This window comes from Hypanus sabinus, chromosome 11 (genome assembly GCF_030144855.1).
Source record: "Hypanus sabinus isolate sHypSab1 chromosome 11, sHypSab1.hap1, whole genome shotgun sequence".
NCBI classification, from domain to species: domain Eukaryota; kingdom Metazoa; phylum Chordata; class Chondrichthyes; order Myliobatiformes; family Dasyatidae; genus Hypanus; species Hypanus sabinus.
Genome location: NC_082716.1, coordinates 33,263,728 through 33,287,392, shown reverse-complemented (window position 1 = coordinate 33,287,392; position 23,665 = coordinate 33,263,728). Strand labels below are relative to the sequence as shown.

Here is a 23,665-nt window from a genome sequence, read left to right as displayed (position 1 = left end):
CCTCCCCCTCCTACTTTCAAATCTCTTACTATCTTTCCTTCCAGTTGGTCCTGACGAAGGGTCTCGGCCCGAAACATCGACAGCGCTTCTCCCTATAGATGCTGCCAGGCCTGCTGCGTTCCACCAGCATTTTGTGTGTGCTGTCAGTGCTATTAAACTTGATTTTGATTCTTAACTACTAATTTTGGACTGAAATAATCATGTTCTTCATTACTTCTGGTTTTGCCCTTTTGGAATTGGTTTATCATTGTCATATATGCCGAGATATAGTGTAAAGCTTGTCTTGCACACTCTCCATAGAGATCAAATTACTGAATGCACTGAGGTAGAGCAAGGTTAAATAATAACAATGCAAAATCAACACCAGTGTCTGTAACTGGAACTTGGATTTCTTGACGGAAAGACCCCAGTCAGTCCAAGTTGGCAGTAACGTCTCAAACTCCATCATGTTGAGCATTGGTGCCCCTCAGGGTTGTGTGCTAAGTCCTCTGATGTTCACACTGCTGACTCGTGACTGCATGGCCAGCGTCAGCTCAAATTGCATCATCAAGTTCATTGATGATACTACAGTGATTGGCCTCATCAGCAACAATGATGAGTCGGCTTACAGAGAGGAGGTAGAGAGGCATCATGTGGTGCGAGAACAACCTGAGTCTCAACGTGTCTGGCTACATCAAGGCATTGGACCCTACCAGGAGTCTACCGAAAACAGCACAACCTGCTGAGGGAGTCACCAGCATCTGTCCCCCACCCCCCCACAATTTCCGACATTTCCGAGTGTTGTGGATGAAGGGCCCAAAGCATTGTTGATGATTCCTTTCACCCATTTCACGATCTCTTTGACCCACTGCCATCAGGAAGGAGGTACGGAAGCATCAGGACTAGGTCTGCCAGACTGGGTAACAGCTTCTTTCTTCATTCTAGGAGACGAATGAGTACCCAGCCAGCACAGGGGTCTCATCACTCAGACAGCGAGGTTTTTACTGTACTGGTTAACAGTGCTGTACTTTACATGTATTTTGAATTATATTTTGTTCACTTATTTATGGTAATATTTTATTTTATGTGCTGTGTGTTATATATTATGTTGGTGCACCATAGTCCGGAGGGACATTGTTTCGTTTGCTTTATGTACAGTGAGATGACAATAAACATGAAATTAAGTGCATCAGTTATAGAGGTTTTATTTATTTATTAGCATACAGCGCAGATAGGCTTTTTGGCCCTTCAACCCATGCAGCCCAGCATTTCCCCAGTTTAATCCTAGCCTAATCACAGGACAGTTTATGATGACCTACCAAATGATACGTCTTTGCACTGTGGGAGGATACCAGAGTACCCAGAGGAAATCCACATGGTCATGGGGAGAACGTACAGACTTTGTACAGGCAGCAGTGGGAATTGAACCTGGGTTGTGCTAACCAGTATGCTACCATGCTGTCCAATGGTACAATGAAGGTAAACAATAAGAAGCAAGATCACAACAAGGTAGATTGTGATGTCAAGTATCATTCTAGGGAACCATTTAATAGTCTTATAACTGGGGTTGAGGATGTCCTTGAGGCTGGTGGTACATGATTTCAGGCTTACCTTTTATATCTTCTGTGTAATGGAAGGGGAGAAGAGAGAATGTCTTTTTAAAAAATATCCCATAGTTGAACTGACATAACATACTTCAAGCCTTTTCTTTTTGAAAGAAAAATAATCAAAACTTTTAGTAAGTCTAACAATCAGAAAATTTATCCCAATAGCTTCTGAGAAGGTGGCTGATTCACAGTTGTCATCTGTAAAGAACAACTTCATTGAAATTTATCAATTACTGGTAGTGAGTTAATGCTGCTAAATATTTGTTTTCATGAGAGATAAGGAACTAAAACAGTTATGGAAAAATAGGTCACTGAGTGATGTAGAAGCAGAAGGTTTGTTTTAGATTATTCATTTAGCTTTGAATTGGATGAGTGTTCTATAACTCCAGGCATAGAACTAACTTCATTTTAGAACTAACTTCTTACATTTTAGTTATAATTTTTAATGCAGAGAGTGGTGATTTTACGCAAAGTGGTGAGTGTGTGGAATGGGCTGCCGGCAATGGTGGCGGAGGCAGATACGATAGGGTCTTTTAAGAGACTCCTAGATAGCTGCATGGAGCTTAGAAAAATAGAGGGCTATGGGTAACCCTTGGTAATTTCTAAGGTAGGGACATATTTGGCACAGCTTTGTGGGCCGAAGCCCCTGTATCGTTCTGTAGGGTTTCTATGTTATCATGGCACCATTATCCACTATAGACTTTTCTTTTTGTTACCTTCAGTAGTACATGTCACCCCTTTTTATTTCAAACCAGTTTATCATTTTTCCAGAAACTGGCAATGTTTAAATGATTTACTTCCATAATACATAAAGTTATTTGTTGTGGCAAAAGCTGGACCCAAATCTGTCTTCCCTTTTTAAACAAAGGGGCTTCCCTTCTTCCACCATCAACTCTGCTCTCAAACACATCTCTCCCATTTCCCGCACATCTGCCCTCACCCCATCCGCCCAGCACCCCACTCGGGATAGGGTTCCCCTTGTCCTCACCTACCACCCCACCAGCCTCCGGATCCAACGTATAATTCTCCGTAACTTCCGCCACCTCCAACGGGATCCCACTACCAAGCACATCGTTCCCTCCCCTCCTCTTTCTGCTTTCCGCAGGAATTGCTCCCTACGCGACTCCCTTGTCCATTCACCCCCCCCCCCCCCCCATCCTTTCCTACCGATCTCCCTCCTGGCACTTATCCTTGCAAATGGAACAAGTGCTACACCTGCCCTTACGCTTCCTCCCTCACCACCATTCAGGGCCCCAGGTAGTCCTTCCAGGTGAGGCGACACTTCACCTGTGAGTCGGCTGGTGTGGTATACTACGTCCGGTGCTCCCAATGTGGCCTTTTATATATTGGTGAGACCCGACGCAGACTGGGAGACTGTTTCGCTGAACACCTACGCTCTGTCCGCCAGAGGAAGCAGGATCTCCCAGTGGCCGCACATTTTAATTCCACGTCCCATTCCCATTCTGACATGTCTATCCATGGCCTCCTCTACTGTCAAGATGAAACCACACTCAGGTTCGAGGAACAACACCTTATATACCGGCTGGGTAGCCTCCAACCTGATGGCATGAACATTGACTTCTCTAACTTCCGTTAATGCCCCTCCTCCCCTTCTTACCCCATCCCTGATATATTTAGTTTTTTCTTTCTCTCTCTGCCTGTTCTCCATCTCCCTCTGGTGCTCCCCTCCCCCTTTCTTTCTCCCTAGGCCTCCCGTCCATGATCCTTTCCCTTCTCTAGCTCAGTATCGCTTTTGCCAATCACCTGTCTGGCTCTCAGCTTCACCCCACCCCCTCCAGTCTTCTCCTATCATTTCACATTTTCCCCTCCCCCTCCTACTTTCAAATCTCTTACTATCTTTCCTTTCAGTTAGTCCTGACTAAAGGTCTCGGCCCGAAATGTCGACAGCGCTTCTCCCTATAGATGCTGCCTGGCCTGCTGCGTTCCACCAGGATTTTGTGTGTGTTACCCAAATCTGTTGTAGTTTTGAAGTACAAAAGTTCCTTGATTCTGTTTCCTCCACAGTACTTGGAAGCACACCTGAGGTTCCTTGCATTCTTTCTTCAAGAAGCCAGCCTTTACATTGGTTGGAATCGTGCCAAGGAGATTTGGGAGTGCCTGGTGTCTGGAGCAGATATCTGTGAACTCGATCGAGAGGTACATTGGTCTGATAATCTGTCTTGTTTGAAGTATTCTCTAATGTTGTTTCAGCTCTAGTTTTTTCCCTCCATGTTAATCTGATGTCTACTTTAGAAACACCTTTTGCACTAAATCCATGCCAAAAATGGATCTGATATTATTGACAGTAACAGTCTTGGTAGTCACATTACAATGTGGAAAATTGGCTGGGAAAATGCAATCACTTTTCATGAGATAATCAGTAAAAAGATAAAATTTTGTTGACAGTACCATCAGTTGATATTCAGCCTTAGTACTATTGAGTTTAGATTTCACTGGCATTGTTGGGTGTCACATCATAGTTTAATCCAGACATTGATTAAAGACCTAAATATCAGGTCTGCTCTGATAGTGATTGCCCTTGGTAAAATTTATGTTTGAGGATTTAGTGTGTGTGGGCAATCATGTCTTTTGAATTTGAGCTTTTTTTTGAGAGATGACCAAGAAGATTGACAAGGCAGGGCAATAGACTTTGCCTATATGGACCTTAGCAAAGCCTTTCACAAGGTCCTGTGTGATAGACCAGTCAAGAAGATTAGAACACGTGGCATCCAGAGTGAGGTAGCCAACTGGATACAAAATGGCTTGGTGGTATGAGACAGGAAGGTAGTGAAGGGGCTTTCAGGCTGAAGGCCTGTGACCAGTGGTGTTCTGCAGTCCTCAACGGAGTCCTCTGTCATATATATTAATGATTTGGATGAAAATGTAGGTGGCATTGTCAACAAATTTGCAGATTGATAGTATAGTGGACACTGAAGAAAGTTTTTTTCTAACTAGGAAGTGGACAAGGGAATGGCAGATGGAATTCTGTGTTACGAGAAGGGGGTTCGCAATCTGCAAAAGTCACCTGGATTGCATTTTTCCAGAACTTGAAGCCATGTCATGTGCATTTTTTTTAAAAAACTGGGAAATAATTGTTTGTTTATTTGCTTTTTTTCCCTGTATTTTGTAAGATTGAATTTTATTCCATATCTCAGATTGCTGTTACCCGAATGATTCTAATGCAAAGCTGGTTTCTGTTATGAGCTGCCAGAAGATGTAGTTGAGTTAAGAGCAGAAATAACAGTTAAGAGGCATTTGTATGGGTACTTCAATGACCAAGGCATGGAGAGGTGTAGAATTAATGGGTGGGCACTATGGTTGGCATTAATGTAACTTGCTCAAGGGCTCATTTCTATGGAGAACAACACTAAATCCAGTGCAAAAAATCTCCAGTGGTTAGAGACATACCTTGTGGGAGTTGGAGGGTTGGGTGGGGGCAGAAAAAGAAGAATATTATAAGAAATATAATTGAAAGTCTGTTGGTCTCAGGACATCATAGCAGGAATTCCTCACATAATGCCCTTAGACTCACACCCTAAGCGATATTACCAATAACTTTCTTTCCATCATAGGTGGATATGTTTATTGATAATTACATAATGTTCAATATCATTCACAACTAACAAATGAAGCAGTCACGCCTGTATAGAATTAGGCCAAGATACTGATTAGAAGCAAATAATGTTATGTGCCCAAAAAGATTAAAAGTTCCAAGTAAATTTATTATTAGAATATATATATGTCACTGATTTTAATTGTCTTGTGGACATGCCCAAATCCATAAATCAATGAAATACTGCGCCAACTTGAGCATTCAACCAGTGTGAAAATGACAAAAGGCTACAAATGATATTAATAATAATAGTAAGTAAATAAGCAATAATTAACTAGAATATAAGATGAAGTGCCCTTTAAAGTGGGTCCATAGCTTGTGGGAATATTTCAATGATGGGGTAAGTGAAATTATCCCCTTTGGTTCAAGAGCCTGATATTTGAGAAGTAATAACTGTTCCTGAACTTGATGGTGTGAATCCTGAGGCTCCAGTAGCTTCTTCCTAAGGACAGCAGCAAGAAGAGAACGTGACCTGTGTTGTGGAATTCCCTGATGATGGATGCTGCTTTTCTGCAACAATACTTTGTATAGATGTGCTCAATGGTCGGGAGGGTTTTACCCATGATGGAATGGGCCATAACCACTGCTGCTGAAAAGTATCCCCATAGCATGATCCTAACCCACCATACTTTACAGCAGGGATGGTACTACCTGGCTGGTATGCAATATTAGATTTATGTACTGCTTAGTGTTGAGGCTAAAAAGTTCCACTTTAGTCTCATCTGACTACAACACCCTCCATATCTTTACAGTATCTTATAAGAGATGCTTTGCAAAGTCTTTACTGGCAAGAATATGTTTTTCTTTAATGGTATATGTGTAATTCTAATGCTGCTCGTCAGTCAGGTAACAGAATCATTACAGTAAAGTATAGTAGAGGTAGCATTGTGCTATGGGGATGCTTTTCAGCACCGGGGACCAGAAATCTGATCAGGATTGATGGGAAGATGAATGCTGCAGAATATAGCGAGATCCTGGATAAAAACCTGCTAGCACTTGCCAGAAAGCTTAAACTGGGGAGGAAGTCCATCTTATAGCAGGTCAATGACTGAAAGCACACTGCCAGAGCAACCTTGTGAAGCCCCCTCACTGGATTTGTATAGAAAATCGGCTCGTTAGCCGGTTCTGCTAACAGCCACTGGACTCAGCAGTGGGAAGGCCACCGTTGTCGAACAATGTACTTCTAGTGTAGGTACAATTTAGGTCCAACCAAACCGGGAAGTTGCGATGTTTTGACTAATGATAACCCGATTTGAGTGAATGCTGTGTAAATGCTGCCCACATGTAATTATCCATCACAAGAAATAACAGATCATACACTGTCTACAATTATTAAAAAGTGTATTTACTAATTTTAGCTTAATTAAACAGTTCTTAAGAGGAAAAAGAAGGAAAAGAAAACAAATAAAAGGTCCCATTATAATTAAACCAGTCTAAGTGTGCACATGTTGGAGCTCATATCTTCCAAAAGCAATGTGTATCCCTTATTCAGAGCGTCAACCTCTCACTGATCACCAGTAGAACTTCTCTTCTTGGATTCCTTCAAATCGCGCCTTCTCGTCGGATCAAATTCTACAGCCGTCTCTCTCAATCTTCTCTCCATCTCCCACCAAAAGACCATAAACCCACCAGTGTTGCTCTTCTCCGCCCAGCTTCCTCTGGAACCTTTAACCATTCCATCATCCTGACTGGCTGACACAGCATTCCTAAGTTGAACATCACAGCCCTTATCTTCAACTGAAACCCAAACACTATCATCAGGACACATTGCTTCTACAGAAAGCTACAAAATGAAATACCCTACAGCATTAGCAGCAAAAATCTTAACCAGGGTGTTACACTTGGAGTGGCCTTAACCCAATTGCACACCTCTGGCAAGACTTCAAGATTGCCACCCCCCAACTAACCTGGCACAGCTTGAGCAATTTTGCATGGAGAAATGCTCCATCACGTGCAAAGCTAATAGAGACTTTTCCAAAAAGACTATAGTGGCTGTGAGAGGTGGTTCAACTAAGTACTGAACTAAGGAATAAGAATATTTTTGAACTGCTGACATTTCAGTTTTTGAATTTTTAGTTTTTCATACTTTACAATTTTCCTTGTTTTTTTTAGCCCTATTGCGAAAAAAGGAGCATGTGATTCTCAGTTTATCAAAATTCCTGGTTGTGATACTCATTTATGTGAACAAAAGGTTGGGGGCTGAATACTTTTTCACAGCACTTCAGAAGTTTGTACAAAGTTTTAGATTTTCAAAGTTTTAGTTTAAAATAACCATCAATGAGAGAGTCTTCTACCAAACCTTGACATCTAAAGGCTTCATCACCAACACCTTCAACAACCTAAACACCAGTGTCCCTCAAGTATTAAATATTTTACTAATGGGAAATAGATACTGACTGTCTATTTATGACCCTCATTACCTGATTAAGTTTGTCAGGTCTCCCCTCAGCTTCTGCCATTCTCAGTCTGTCCAGTCTCTTGAAATAGCACATGCCATCTAATCCAGACAGCATCCTGTTAAACCTCATCTATACCCTCTCAATAGCCTCCATATGCTTCCTATAATAGGTGACATGGTGTAGCCTGCTTTAGTGTTTTATAATGTTGTAATATAACTTTGTGTCACTTTTTAAACTGAATGTTTTGAGTAAGTTCTCAGCTGTATTCTTAACCACACCTTTCCATAATGGGAAATTGGTGATGTACAACACTGACCCAGAAAAAGGAATAAATATAAAAATCCTTCCATATTTGGGAATTTATTTTTATTTATTTAGAGAGAGTGCATGGAACAGGCCCTTTTGGCCCAACGAGCCACATTGCCTAGCAACTCACTTATTTAACACTAGCCTAATCAAAGGATGATTTACATTGACTAATTAACCTACATAACCGGTACATCTTTGGGCTGTGGAAAGAAACTGGAACACCTAGAGAAAACCCATGTGGTCACAGGGAGAACATGCAAACTTCTTACAGAAGGAGTAGAATTGAACTCCGAACCCCGACACCCTAACTTATAATAGCATTGAGCCAACCACTATGGCGCCCATAGAATAGTTTTAATAAATGGTCAATTACAAGGATTTAAAAGATTAATACTGTTTTTGCAAGCATTTTTAGTTTAATACACTATTAAATGTAAAGTTCTATATTTTTCAAAGAAAACATCAGAAAGAAAATAACTTGCAATTTAACAATCTCTTTTTTGATAACCTATGTTCCCACAGTTGTGCTTTGAATGGTTTACCAAAGGACATGGAGATTTGGAGAGTGATGTTCAACAACAGCTTTTTAAAGAAAAAATCCTTAAACTGGAACCCTATGAAATCACTATGAATGGTATGTATTTACTTCAATGAACAGCAAATATCTTAAACTCTTCAAATCCTTGATTCTTCCAGGTATTTCACAGCAAATGCAGTACAATGGATTCTGGTTACTTGGGACATACATTTTGGCCCAACTAAGTGGCTGCCCCAGTTAGCTGGAGTTTCATGGAAATAGTTAAAAAGGTATACAAAAGTCAAGCTATGATTTAACTGTGTAACAAATTATGTATTTAAATAAAATACAGTACAAATTAGAAAACTATCAATGCTACTTCATACTATTAAGCTTTTAGTTCCTTATAGTCATCAGTGGAGGAATTAATCCAGTGTATGCTGCCGTGTTCTTTTGATTGTAAATAAACAAAGTCTGTGAAGAACCTTAGTGTAGACAATAGACAGCTTTCATACAATCCTTTCAACGATTGCATCCTCCAAATCTTCATTTTCATTGTAACATTCAAGAGGATTGTTGATACCTTCCAATTCTTTGTAGTTTTTAACTTGAAGTAGTGAAATCATTTCATTTTCAACCCTTACTGTTTTGGGCATCTCCAAGCCTGAATACTTGAAAATGCAATGAGCAAAATTGTCTTCCTGCTTATTTCTCACAAACTACCAGTGACAAAAATCATGGCTTTATAAACACAAACACGTGCTGTTTAAAAACTTTTGCTTTAAGCATGGTGTAGTGTCTAACAGCCATGCAGTTTCATACAACGGACACCAGTTAGAAAATGATTGGCATCAGATTCCTGCCCTAATTAAGCAGCATAGTGTCTGTAAAAAATGAAGAGAATCCTAGCTATTTTCTTGATTAGTTTTTGTTCTCTAAGAGTTGGTCCAAATAAGTGGCTGTTCCAATTACCCAATGGCCCAGTTAACTGGAATCAACTGTACTTCTAAAATATAATTGATACTTTGTAGGTAATTTGCAGTTTTGCAGTGGTCCTACTCAATGTACTTCTGAATCATCTGCAAAGTTTATTCGCATCACAGTTTCCTTTCATTGAGAATAATGGCCTGGAACCTCCGATAACCTGTAGCACATCAGGCTATTCCAAACTGTTATGTAGCCCCAGGACCATTCTGACTCCTAGACAATTGCAAGGCTCAACATAAAGCAAGGATTTTGTATAAGTGATAAGCACCATCCAGGAATTGCCTTGAGAGCCAGATAAGCCCTTCCCCAAGTTTACTGGATGCCCAAAGGAACTGAATGTTTGTGAATAGGTTGGTCATTTATGATTATTCAAAGACATTGAAATTCTCATCATATTTAAATACTACAATTGTATTTTAAAATTAATCAAGAACGTTTAATCAGTTAATTAACTCAACCGAAACTCAAAAGTAATTATCATGTACTTGTTATTTTCCCTGTTGCAGACTCTTTACACTCGTTATATGAACGGGTCCAATGCACTTTAGGCGAGCATGTTCCCTTCGCATTAGATGCTGAAAAATAGGCAAAACTTGTGTTCCCTTGCTAGATTCCATGAGGAATCCAGCAGAGGACGTACTCATCTCAAGATCATATGGGCCTCTCTAATTTTACTTGGGAATGCTATAATTTTGAGGGGTAAAACCTGGAATTTAGCAGGTCACGGCCATTAGTTTATAAAATGTAGTGTGATTTTGATTCGTTCATTTTGGTAGATTTTATTCTACTTTAAATATTCACGACCCTCAGTTAAGAAAGAAAGCAAATAACTTGCATTAAGATTCTTTACGTAATTTTTTGGCATAGTACATCTTTGCACCAAAATCGCTTAATCCTCAGGTTCTGAAATGAAATTTTATTTAGTTAATTCTGTATCATTCATTCTCAGTACATTATCATAGTAGAAAGTCATCTTTATCCATTAATTTCTGCTTTTCCAGTTGTTGATTGTCTTTAGATCATGTTCATTTACATTTGCTTTTAAATTTCAAAGACATTATCACCTGTTAAAGATTTCTGCTATTAAAGATGCAAATCTATATTTACACTGGTGGTTTTCAGAGTTGCATATCTGCTTGAGATTTTTGAACGCACCGGGAAGTTAGCGATTTTTGTCTAATTCCTTTTGAGGTTGTGCTGGAGAGTTGCCTTGAACATTTGCTATAAGTAACTAAATTAATGTTTCTTTCAAATATTTATTAACTATTGTTGACTGCTGACTATCAGAAAGAATTAACAGCTGATAATTTAGTTTCTAATCTATGTTGGTCAACAATGGCATATGTTGAATTAATGGGTATCTAATGTCTTCCTGCTTAGGGAAAGTATTTTAAGCAGTTAATTCTAGAAGCAAGCAATTGATCTAATGTTTTGATGTAAATAGGGATATTTTTGTAACGTTTAGAATCTTGCAGCACATAATTTAAAGGAAAATCTATTCTTTCTTCATGTTTATGACTTGCCAAAAAGTGCAATGACCTTTCTCCCTGATAAAGTAGTTGACAAGATATCCAAAAAGTAGTTGAATTTGGTTGTTCAAGTGACAGTAACAATATGCCTCTTATTACAGCTAAGTCCTATATATCAAGTGATCAGCTTTAATTTATGCTATTTTGACTCTGTTTAATGTTGTAAACAGTAAAGGTAAAAAGTAGAAGTTTAACAGTTAAAGTTAATATTTAAAGTTAAACAGTATCTGGGAGAGAAAATTAGTTTGTAGCCAGTTGTATTAATGAGAGGCTAAGATTAGCGATTCATTCCATCCTGTCAAGCAGATGGGATCCAGACAGAAGTTCCATTGTCAGCACGATTGCTCACGCTTATAATATACTGTATATTCATGTTAAAATTTGTACTAGTTGGGATTCTCAACATGGTGTATACTTTGTGCATATAAGGTGATCTTGATGACATGTGTAACAATACTCAGTTGTTTAATTTATTTGTTTTGGGTCTTCTGATCTGCTAATGCCACCTTAACTAAAATATTCCTATTCTGAAATGGTAACCAACCGTTCTGATTCTCTGTAGGTTTCAATCTCTTCAAAACTTTCTTTGAGATAGTAAATCTATCTGATCATCGACTGAAAAGACAAGGTGCTCAGCTGGTAAGATAAATCTTCTCTTATGCTTCAGTTTGTACTTGTTCTGGAAGTATTTATGAATTTTTAAGTTTACTTCAGAAATTCTGGAATAGAACTTGAATGATGAGTTGAATTAAGCAGTGTTTTAAATGTTACCTTGTTATATAGCATGCCATGCCATAGTTCTTTTAAGTTTTTGGACTGCATTGCAAACAATGATAAACAGTTAAAATGATGATAACAATGATAAACAGTCAACGGGACAATATTGCAAAACTTTGTTCTTTAACACCAAGTAATAGATCTACCATTGGGTGCAGACTAACACTGCAGTTGGTGAGATAGTGGGGAGATTCCAGCAGTTACCTGTGGACAGAGATCATTTGCAGTAGCTTAGGCCGAATAATCTTTGAATGATCAGCCAGGCCCAACACATCTGCTAACCTTTCTCACTGTCAACAAGCTGCATGCACCCAAGAGCATCTAAGTGAAAGGGGAGATCGACCACAGAGCGATTAGTTACACGCATGCGCACTGGGGCAGAAAAGACCGCAAGTAAAACCCTGCAACCTGGAAGTAGAAATAATGCATAAACACCAGGGGTACCCACCCTTTTTTTGCATCGCGGACCGCTTTAATATTGACAATATTTTTGTGGACCGGCCAATGCGGGTCAGTAGCATTGGCACTTACCGCCGGCCGCGCCCCAGGCCAGTAGCATCAGTGGTTCCCACCGGCCACGCTCCCAGCCAGTACCATCGGCACTTCCCGCCGGCCACGCTCCAGGTCAGTACCATCGGCACTTCCCGCCGGCCACGCTCCAGGTCAGTACCATCGGCACTTCCCGCCGGCCACGCTCCAGGTCAGTACCATCGGCACTTCCCGCCGGCCACGCTCCAGGTCAGTACCATCGGCACTTCCCGCCGGCCACGCTCCCAGCCAGTACCATCGGCACTTCCCGCCGGCCACGCTCCAGGTCAGTACCATCGGCACTTCCCGCCGGCCACGCTCCCAGCCAGTACCATCGGCACTTCCCGCCGGCCACGCTCCAGGTCAGTACCATCGGCACTTCCCGCCGGCCACGCTCCAGGTCAGTACCATCGGCACTTCCCGCCGGCCACGCTCCAGGTCAGTACCATCGGCACTTCCCGCCGGCCACGCTCCAGGTCAGTACCATCGGCACTTCCCGCCGGCCACGCTCCAGGTCAGTACCATCGGCACTTCCCGCCGGCCACGCTCCAGGTCAGTACCATCGGCACTTCCCGCCGGCCACGCTCCAGGTCAGTACCATCGGCACTTCCCGCCGGCCACGCTCCCAGCCAGTACTATCGGCACTTCCCGCCGGCCACGCTCCAGGTCAGTACCATCGGCACTTCCCGCCGGCCACGCTCCCAGCCAGTACCATCGGCAGTTCAAACCAGCCAAGCGAGGCGAACACTGGCATGAGGGGCGTGAGGGTGTCACTGCGTTTAGGTGACTGATGACCTCGCGTGGGTTCAAGTTCAACAGTGGTCGTGACAGGGAATGAGGAAAGGTGCAAATGACTTACATTGTTTCCTTCAGTGGTTGGGGACCACTGAAGTACACCGTGTAGTCTGGGGGAACTATGTGCATGCGCACTGGGCAGAAAGAATGGAACTAAAACCCCGCAACCCGGAAACAATCTCTCAACAGTATTTGTGTTTTTTTTGGGGATCTACTGGGAAAGTCTCAAAGATCGACCAGTCGATCGCGATCAACGGATTGGCGATCTCTAATCTAGAGAATCAAAGTCATCAATTACCTCTGGAATCTGCTTGACATATCATTACAATGTTGACCAACCCATTGTAAGCCCTTGTGCCTTCAAATGCTATTATCAATTCAGGAGTTCCCTTCACATACTCTTTATTGTCTGCTATTTGCAATTCAAACCAGGAAATACTAGAAATATTAAACAGTATCTGTGGCCAAAACAACTTTATATCTACGATCTTTCAGCATTTGGACTACTAAATGTCAATTCAGGAGTTCCTGTGATACTGTAGGCATTTGGACCTGGTAATCCCACTACATTCTGCAGTAGTTTCCAAGGTATTCTTGGCTAGCTGTGCTCAGTTCTGGTCGCCTCACTACAGGAAGGACATGGAAGACATAGAAAGGGTGCAGAGGAGATTTACAAGGATGTTGCCTGGATTGGGGAGCATACCTTATGAGAATAGGATGAGTGAACTCGGCCTTTTCTCCTTGGAGTGAAGGAGGATGAGAGGTGACCTGTTAGAAGTATAAGATTATGAGAGGCATTGATCGTGTGGATAGTCGGAGGCTTTTTCCCAGGGCTGAAATGGTTGCCACAAGAGGACGCAGGTTTAAGGTGCTGGGGAGTAGGTACAGAGGAGATGTCAGGGGTAAGTTTTTTTACTCAGAGAGTGGTGAGTATGGACTCAGAGAATGGGCTGCCGGCAACGGTGGTGGAGGCAGATACAATAGGGTCTTTTAAGAGACTTTTGGATAGGTACATGGAGCTTAGGAAAATAGAGGGCTATAGGTAAGCCCAGCAATTTCTAAGGTAGGGACATGTTTGACACTACTTGGTGGGCCGAAGGGCCTGTATTGTGCTGTATGTTTTCTATGTTTCTAAATTTTTACACTGATACTGTTCTTTGACATAATAGTTTAATGAAAACTTTTGATAAAATCATTAACATGATATCTGAAGATGCTAGAAATCCAATGTAACAACACAAAGTGCTGGATGAACTCAGCAGTTCAGGCAGCATCTATGGACAGGAATAGGGAGTTGATATTTCAGGCTGGAAACCTTGCATCAGGGCTAGAACAAAAAGGGGGAAGAAGTCAGCATTAAAAGGTGGGGGAATAGGGAGTACAATCTTGATGTAGACTTTGGTGCAGTGTTGCCTTATTAGTCATTATTTTTGTTATTTAGAAGCTGTTGAATAGCAGTTAGAAGCAATAGTTGATTAAATTAGAAAATGTCACAGGTGGTAAAATGCTCAACAGATGCCAATTAACTGTTTCACACTCTCTGTGCAAATCAGCATGTTGAAAAACTGGAGCTATCAGGAATGGATTTTATCTGGAGAATTGCCATGGAATCACCAGACGAAGAAATTGCCCATGAGGCGATCCATCTGATCATTAATTACAGCTACATTAGCCTGAATCCACGTTTGAAAAAGGTGTGTTTAAAATGGGTTAATACTATGAAATGTATATCAGAAAGTTTGCTTACACTTGCAAGTTCTCAGTTGCCTAAGCTTTGATATCACCTTTAATATAATGTGAAATTAAAGATGTGATATTAATTCAAACGGTCTTTGCTTCTGTCTAATAGAGTTCTCTCACTGACTCAAAATTTGCCATTTTCATCTATTTATATTTGTTTCCTTAGTTTTGGTTTATTCATAAAGGAAGGTGAGATAGCAATTCAAAAGCTTGTATACAACAGAACAACCAAAGTATATGCAGGTATCTTGTAGCATAACAGTTGAATCTCAATCATCTTCTTAATGGTTTGGAGTGTTTCAAACTTCTGTGGGTCAGAACAACTACAGAAGTAACACAAAACCATGCTAAAGGGACATAAATGAACATTGAGATAGTTTTCTAAATTTGGCCAGTATAATGTAAAATTATTAGTTATGATGTAAGAATCTGTTCTTGGCGAGTGTTACTTTAATAATGAGGAAAGTTGCTTTCACATTTCTGCTGAATTTCAAAATAGTGGTAAAAACAGAAGAATCCAGGAATCATTCTGCATGTCAAGCAGCCTGTGTACAAAGAGAAAACAGCTAACAGGGACCATTGATCAGAAATGTAAATGAGATTTACAAAGCATTGTTTAAATTTCAGAGAAATACAATTTCTTCAAAATTGAAAACGTTTCATAAAGCATCAAATTAGTTTCAGATATGAAATACGTTGTACCTGTCGGTTTGTTTATGGCAGATGAATACAAAGACTGATTGTGATTTCACTTCTCTTTCAGGATTCTGTTTCCCTGCATAAGAAATTCATAGCAGATTGTTATAAACGTTTGGAAGTAAGTACAGAGATTAAATGTGCTTTATTTTTTTAATTGCTGAGATCATTTTGTTACATTTTGCTTCATTTCTCACAATTGCAGGTTGCTAGTTCAGCTTTAGGAGGCCCTACCTTGACACATGCTGTTACAAGAGCAACTAAAATGTTAACAGCCACAGCCATGCCCACTGTTGCTACATCAGTACAGTCACCATCCAGGTAATACTGCTTTTCCTTTTGTTGTAGGATATCTTTATCCACCTTTAAATCTTGCTTAGGTTACTGTTATTATAGGAATGCAAAGACGTGGTCACTAACTGAAAATTTTTATCCCAACTTCCCGGGAAACTTTACTTTAGAAGTCTGTTCCTTGTATTAAGAAAAAGAGCTTCTAATTAAGAACAATTATATTTGAAATTGCCTGCACTGATGTTGCCTTTTGAGTGTTTTATGAAAAGAGCTGATGCATAGTCTCTTTAATACTGCACTCCTTAAAATTCCTTAGTGTTAAGTAGCAACTGTTGAAGAAACATGATAAAAGTTAGAAAGTTTAAAAGGAGTTTCTGCTGATTTTTTTTTTACAGTAAACACATAGGAAAACTGAGAGTAGTGTTTTTTAAAAAATCTGGACAGTAGCATGGCTATATCTGTCAGGCCATAGAATTGCCATGGAGCGATTCAGCAAAATTTATGGAGTTTGCAATGGGGACAGAGGCAAATGTTTTTTTTTCTTTCCATATTCAAAGGAAATTTATACTAATTATTTACCAGATGTTGGACAGATAGTCAGAGGCAGTAAATAGTGACAAGAGCAAAGGTTGAAAGACTAGTATTTGTCATCTGTGTGGAAGTGCAAGTGAGTACTGTATTTTCTGATGTTTATGAACTATAGTATGTGGAGATAATATGGGGGCTCAGTGGTAGATCTTTGGTCACCACTGATTAGTCAGTAGCAGGAACAAAGAATTTCAGATAATTTAGTTAGTGCAATCCCATCCAGAAGGAAGATATAGGAGGGACTTTGAAAAATGAGTATAGTCCCCTTATTTGAAAGATTCTGCTATAATTTTGTCTAGTATATTTTTTGTTGTGTACTACAGTTATATAGACAAAAAGTTGTGCAGATGAATTCGTTGTTTCATGTTTTGAGATGTTTAATAAACAGTTATAGGAATGCAAACATATCCAGAAAATGGTGGAAATATTCAAGTTGAACAGAAAAAGTGTGAATATTTCAAATCCATAACCTTTTGTGTGATGAAAGGTCATCAAGTCAAAAGTTTAATCTTCTATCTCTCTTCAGTTGCCTTCTGACCTGAATATTATAACATTTTCTATAACTTAATATGAAAGAGAAAGTGAGTGAGTCTGTTGATGAACTGAAGCAGACATGAGCTCTGCATGCATTAATTGGATCAACCTATGTTTTTAATTGTGTAGTTCATTTCCAAGAGAATTATAGACTTTGAAATATTAGGTGTTTGTGTGATGTGTTATTTCCTACAAACCTTCAGAGGAAGGTGCATCACTTCATAGTGATCAGAAATCACATCTTACTGAAAGCTGTATAAATTACAATCAAATATAATACTAATGCTGTAAAGTGCTTGACAACTTTTTGATGTTTGATAGAAGAACAGATGCTGAGATGTGCTTACATTAACACATCAAGTTATCATTCAACTATTATTTGTACAACTTTCGCAAAATGTTTGTTAATGTTCATATCTTGTTTCTCAAAGAGCCAGGCCAGGATACTGTTATCATTTACATTGTTCAACTCTTAATTGTAGGTCCAGTAAACTTGTCATAATTGAACGATTGCTACTGCTTGCTGAAAGATATGTGATTACAATTGAGGTAAGCAAATAGGCATACAATTGCAATTAGCAGCCGTATTATTAACTTATTGATGTTTAAGCTTTGTATCATTTTATTTGAGAATGTATCCATTCAATCTACTGTAGGAAAGCTAAGAAAGTGCAATTTTCAGTAGAATTAGTTTGCAAGACCATGGTTAAGAGATGTTTTGGATAATGTATTTGGAGGAGGAAAGCTGTGTAGAGGAGTAAATAAGATTGGGTTGAGACTGGGCTGCGTAGCTTGGAAGACAAAGCTTGGCCAGAGGTGGAGCCACAGCAGAGTTGAATTTCAAAAGGAGGTATGAGGAAAAATTAATAGATCAGCCTAATGACAAGTGGGAAGAACAACAACTCTGGAATTCAAAGGAAACAATATCTTTCATCGTAAGGAAAAAAAAATACATGTTCAGTCAAAGTTTGATTTGTTTTAGATGTCAACAACCCATTAGTGCTAAATAATATTGGTAAACCAGACCAATAAATCTGAAGAATCGGAGCAGGATGTTTGAAATCTGTACTGTTGAGATATTACCTTCCTTCACAGAATTAAATTTAAATATTTCTCTTACTGCCAGTGCAGAAAGTAGGAAACATGTGGAAAATTGTTGAACTTATCAGGTTTCAGTTTTTATTGCCACTGAATATCAAGTTAATTGTTTGTGTTTACAATTGTGATTGCATTTTATGCAGGATCTATATTCTGTTCCACGAACTATCCTACCTCACGGAGCTTCTTTCCATGGACATCCTATTACTATCTCTGTAATTTGTGAGTCTACAAAAGATTCATTTACTATTGAGGTTAGTTGTGATGGGTTTTTATACATACTGTGTTTTCAAATAAAAATGCTTTAAACTCCTTCAGAAAAATCCATGTGCTGTTAGTTCTCTTTCCCTCTTTAATCAGCAATAATTATTGCATTTTATATAGTTCTCCCCACCCCTTGCCAACTCATTCAATTGTTCAGATTAATTCAAATTGTCCTTTAAGAAGTGAAATGGATGCTGTATTCTTTAACAGGAATTGCAGAAAGTTGGCTCTGAGCACTTGATCCTACTTTCAAAGACTGCAATTCCATTGACTGACCCGGGTAATATATTTTCACTTATAATTAGCTTCTCTCCTGATGTACAACAAAGCTTTAGGGAAAAAAATGTTGCCAAATGATTGCTCCATCATTACAAGAGGAAAGTAAAGCTAATAAGCTGGAGGGAAAAAAGTAACATTCTGTGAAGAAAGCTGAAAATGAACCAAAAGAGGAATTGAATATTAACATTGCACTGAAAATTAATTGAAAGGAGAACTGATTGCACCAACTGAGTTTCTTTTTGATTTGAAATGGCTGTTTGTCTGTTTGATTCTTATCTCTAATAACAGGAATGGTCAAGTCACCTTTTGCAAAAACAAGTGCTGAAGTATCTTTTTGGGAATCGATGTTATATTTTATATTTAACATTCTTGCCAATTTCAAAACTTAATATATCACAATTGAATAGGAAGCTCATGTTAAAAGCTGTCCAATTGGCTTGCCTTGTAATTTTTCTCTTTTATTTTAATTTCTAGGTTATGATCTAGTCAAATTTAATAGTGATTTTTGTTTATCAACAGTCTCCATTTCTAGCCAAATGTTGTTAAAGTTTGATCTAAGTAAATTATTGCAGTGAGTGAGTCAAGCATTCAATTTTTCTTCTATAAAGTACAGCTTGAAATGATGGTTCATTGTAACCCAGAAAACTGATACTAAGCATTTAAACGTTTGAAAAATGAGGGTAATTATTACCAGAAATAGAAACAATGTAATGAGTTTAAAACACTATTTATCCCAGCCAAGCTGTATGCAGACAATGTTATTCTGTAACTACTACCCAACTAATATTGACAGTCTTTCCATCTTTCAGGCTCACAGCAATGAAACAGTTGGAAGTGTCAGGTGGAAGATGGCAGCACATATCAATTGTCCATTGGATAACTTACAAATATTTGCCAGTGATAGCTTGGTGAGTAAACAAAAATTTAGACAAAGATGTATGTTGTTCAGGTTTTGGGTTTTTACCTTTTGATTAGTGCGGAGGAGGTTTTGATTCTGTTATGGTGTTATGGTAATAAGTTTCCACCCAAAGAGAAAATTTCATTTCTACTCTATTGATTCATCTCATAGGAGAAAGCTGACATGGAACCTTTGCAATATCTTAAAATTATTGCATCCTGTATGCCCCCACACTACTAGTACTTGCAATTCAAAATATTTCTATTTGCTCACATAACATGATCAGTGTCATATTTATTGCCCATTGGTATCCGCAAAAATGTGTTGGTTGTAATGCTTGAATTACAGTAGTCCATATAGTGGCAGTACTTTTGTAATAGTTTTGGGTGTGGTACAAAGAAATAATGTCAGGATGATATACCGTTATCTTGCACTTTTCAGAATTAAATTCTATCCATTATTACACTGCCCATCTTATCAACAATCAACAGTATTTTATAGCCCACAGTTATCCTCGATGTCAACAACACTACTGATTGATTGATTTATTTATTGTGCAAACCTACTGTATTGATATAAAATTTATTAATGTATATAACAGACAGCCAGTGTCACAGTGTAATATCACCAAACTATTCTGGATCCAGTTTGTCAACTTGTCTTTGATACTATGTGCTCTGATCTTTTGGAGAGGTCTCCCATGTAGGACCTTATCAAAACCCTTACTGAAATCCAAGTAGACTAAGTGGACTGCACTGCCTTCATCAATTAACTTCTATTTAACAAAAATAACTAGGTCAACTAGGATCTTGCCTAATAAAATCATACTGACTATAATTAAATCTGCAAATTAATCCTGTCCCTCAGAAAATTTTCCAATAACTTCCTCTGATGCCGAGCTCACAGACCTGGATATCTGTTAACTTCCAGTTATCTAGCATCTCGCCTGTGGCCAGTGAAAATTTAGAAATCTGTCAATTCATCAGTAATCTCCATCAATGCCTCCCACAGAACCTAGGAAACATCTCATCTGACCATGGGAATTTCCTCTTTAAGTCTATTAAAAGATCAAGATGTCTTTTGAAATTTGATTTGATATGTTCAGCTATATAAGTTTCTGGACTTGAATTGTATTTGGTGTAATGACTGAAAGCAGACAACATTTCAAGTGGATTTCAACACTGATATTTGGAAGCACACTGTGTAACAAAAAAGAACATGGCTTAATTCTGTTTGAAGAGCTGCATTTGGTACTTTGTGTAAAGCTTACTTTTTAAATGAGCAGGGTAATGCTATACAAATGAATCAATCTGCTGTAAGATATATTTTCAAATATTAGGAAATGTGAAAAAAAGCCTACTATTGTGAATTAGCTCTCATTTCCAGTGAAGTACTTACCTTATCATAGCAAGATTGGCATAAAATATAAATACATTGTGATAGGCAACACAGAATTAATCAGCCCACAATAGTACATAAAGACAGTACTCTGAGAATGTTTCTTAAAAAACCACAATCGGATTTTTAAATGACAAAAACTTGTTTATTGAACTTTGAGTAGGATGTTGCACTTTCTTAAAAAAAAACACTGACTCATGTTTTATGCAGTGATAAAGTTTAGAACATTTATTCAGAATGTTGCCTATAAATATTGTGCTGTTTGTGTTCAAAGCATTTTCATCTAGTTCAGCAGATCTATATGAGCTTTGAAAATTCTTACGTAGATATATATACAGGTTATTAAATTCTTTTTTTTAAATGATGAATCCTGTTTCCCTCAGGTCTTTCATTCAGAAGAAGTTTTCTTCTTTCTCCTTTTCACTTTTTGTGCCTGGTTCCAGTAGCAGACCCATTGCACATTCAAGTTGCAGAACATCTGTTCCCACTTCTCCAAGTATACTATACTCGGGTTCAAAACTTGCGCATCACTTGTTTTTTTTTGTGCAAGTGAATGTAGTCCTGATATCATAATTTACCCAACCACAGTGTATAATAATATTTTATTGCAAGTTATGTGGCATAATTTGCAGGTTTGCTGATGATGCTAAATTGAGAGGTCTTGCTGATTAGTGAAGTAGGTTACAATGAATCACAGGGGCAGTGATCGGTTAGGGAGATGGGCTGAGGAGTGGCAAATTAATTTCCACTTGGAAAGATGTGAGGTGACACAGTATGGTCATTCAAATCAGGTAGGAATTGCACAGTGATTGGCAGGACACTGATGAGTGTTGTGGAACATTCGGACCTGGGAGCTACAAGTGCACAGTTCACTGATAGCGACCAAGTGGTGCAGAAGTAATTCAGCTTTGCTGCCCTTCATTAGTCAGGGCATCGAACATAGGAATAAAGACATTATGTTGCAGATATGTTAGTCATCAATGAGGCTGCACTTGGAGTTTGTACAGTTTTGTTCACCCTGTTATAAGAAAGACTTTTCCAAGCTGGAGATGGGGTAGAAGAGAATTTCAAGAATGCTGCCTGGAGAAGAGGGCCTGAGTTGAAAGGAGAGGTTGGCCAAGCTGGATCTTTATTCCTCTTTATTCTCTGGAGTGCAGGAAAATGAGGGATGATCTTACAGCTGCCAAAGGAAGTGGTTGAGGCAGGTACAATGCCAATGTTTAGAAGGCATTTGGATAGGTGCATGGAAGGAATGGGCTTGGAGAATTATGGTCTGACTGCAGGCAACTGGAGCTAACAGGGGTGATGTTGTAGTCAGTGTAGACTAGTTGGGCCAAAGGACATGCTTCTATGCTCCGTTACTCTGTCTCTTTGACTTGTATTGAGATGGATTGGGAATTAGTAGAAAGTAAAAAGTGGCTGGTGTGAGAGTAAGTTGTTGACAATTTTAATTTAGCTTCTGCTTTGAGGATGTAATTAGCAGGATGAATAAAGGAGAACTACACTAATGGTATTCTTGTTTGCAAAAAAACGTTCAGTAAGATGCCACATTAACACTTACTACACCAAGCAACAGCTCATGGTATTAGGCTATTTTTTTTTTGGCAAGTAAAGGGAATTAACTAATTAAAAAATAGAGTTGGGGAAAAATGTGCGTGTTTCAGATTGGCAAGTAACTAGTAGTGTGTCACAGAATAATATTTACTATTGAATAGATGAAGGAATCCGTTGTGTTGCAGCCAAATTTGCAAACATGGGAGTGATTCCAGAAATTTCTTCATTGCCTAGTTCCAGCATTGGTATTTTTTTGATTCTGTTGGTTCTATTGTTAATTGCCTTCTATGTGTGTATGTGGCCAGCATTAAATAATCTGGTTGTGAAGTTTCACCAAGGCATTTTCCATTGTATTTGTAAACTTTCTGACAGTTAAGCTTTGAAGATATTTTTAATCTTGTTAATGTCTGCATGTTTAGCATTGTCATTTGAATTGGGCACTTTGAAAGTCCCAGATTTTCCAAAGTATCCTTTGCAATACCCTCTTAGATTTTTCAATGTGCTGTTAATTCTGAGCTGCCTCCTCCAATTCCATTTTCCAAGTCGATGTAAATTAGAAACAGTTGTGAGTCCAACTGTGATCCCTGGAGCACCTATTATATATTCAATTTCCCTTCAACTTCGATTTATCTCCAGTGAACACTCATTTAACAGTTGGTGGCAAAAGATAATTGTAGATATGTATATATATCAATGTGTTTGTGCCCATTTTGAAATGCTTGAATAATTAGATCAACATGTCAGAAAGAGGAAATAACCAATGCAAGTTAATGTACATTTCAAATAGTTTTGCCAAATTAATGCTATCTGGTTGTTATTTCAGGTTCTTAATGTGTTACGTTAAACATTTTTTATGTTGACTTCTTTCTGCTTTTTGAGAAAATCCGTATTGACAGTTTTATTTTCTTCCAGCTCACCATGAACAAAGATCAGAAGCTACTTCACCAGTTGGGGTTTGCAGATGAACAATTACTGACTCTGAAAATGCCTGTAATGGGGACACCCTCAGGAAGTTCTGTTGACTCATCCTCTAGTAGTAGTGTATTCAACTCAGCATATGCCATGGAACAGGTCAGAGCACTTGTGTAACTTGAAGTAATGGAAAATCATGCAAAGTCCTTAAGTGAAGGAAGGTGCAATTTGATCATTTGATATTGGACCTCACTTGTACATAAAACTACCTTAGTTGGTTATATCCATGTATTCAATTTAAGCAAAAGGATTTTAAATTATTAACCGGGAATGAGACAGGTGAAATATTTTTGGGCAGATTTCCTGTTTGCTC

General features: G+C 38.9%; 1 protein-coding gene across 2 annotated transcripts in view; it reads left to right on the top strand.

Annotated features, from left to right (window-relative positions):
* The window catches only part of usp24 (ubiquitin specific peptidase 24), a 226,377-nt gene that overhangs the window by 86,735 nt on the left and 115,977 nt on the right, over positions 1-23,665 (top strand). For both annotated transcript variants that reach the window (XM_059984090.1, XM_059984089.1), the window contains 10 exons: positions 3,612-3,743; positions 8,430-8,541; positions 11,503-11,579; positions 14,594-14,734; positions 15,544-15,597; positions 15,682-15,797; positions 17,372-17,438; positions 18,131-18,241; positions 19,340-19,438; positions 23,293-23,451. In XM_059984090.1, coding sequence (XP_059840073.1) covers positions 3,612-3,743; positions 8,430-8,541; positions 11,503-11,579; positions 14,594-14,734; positions 15,544-15,597; positions 15,682-15,797; positions 17,372-17,438; positions 18,131-18,241; positions 19,340-19,438; positions 23,293-23,451 — 1,068 coding nt within the window. The remainder of the gene's footprint in view (positions 1-3,611; positions 3,744-8,429; positions 8,542-11,502; positions 11,580-14,593; positions 14,735-15,543; positions 15,598-15,681; positions 15,798-17,371; positions 17,439-18,130; positions 18,242-19,339; positions 19,439-23,292; positions 23,452-23,665) is intronic.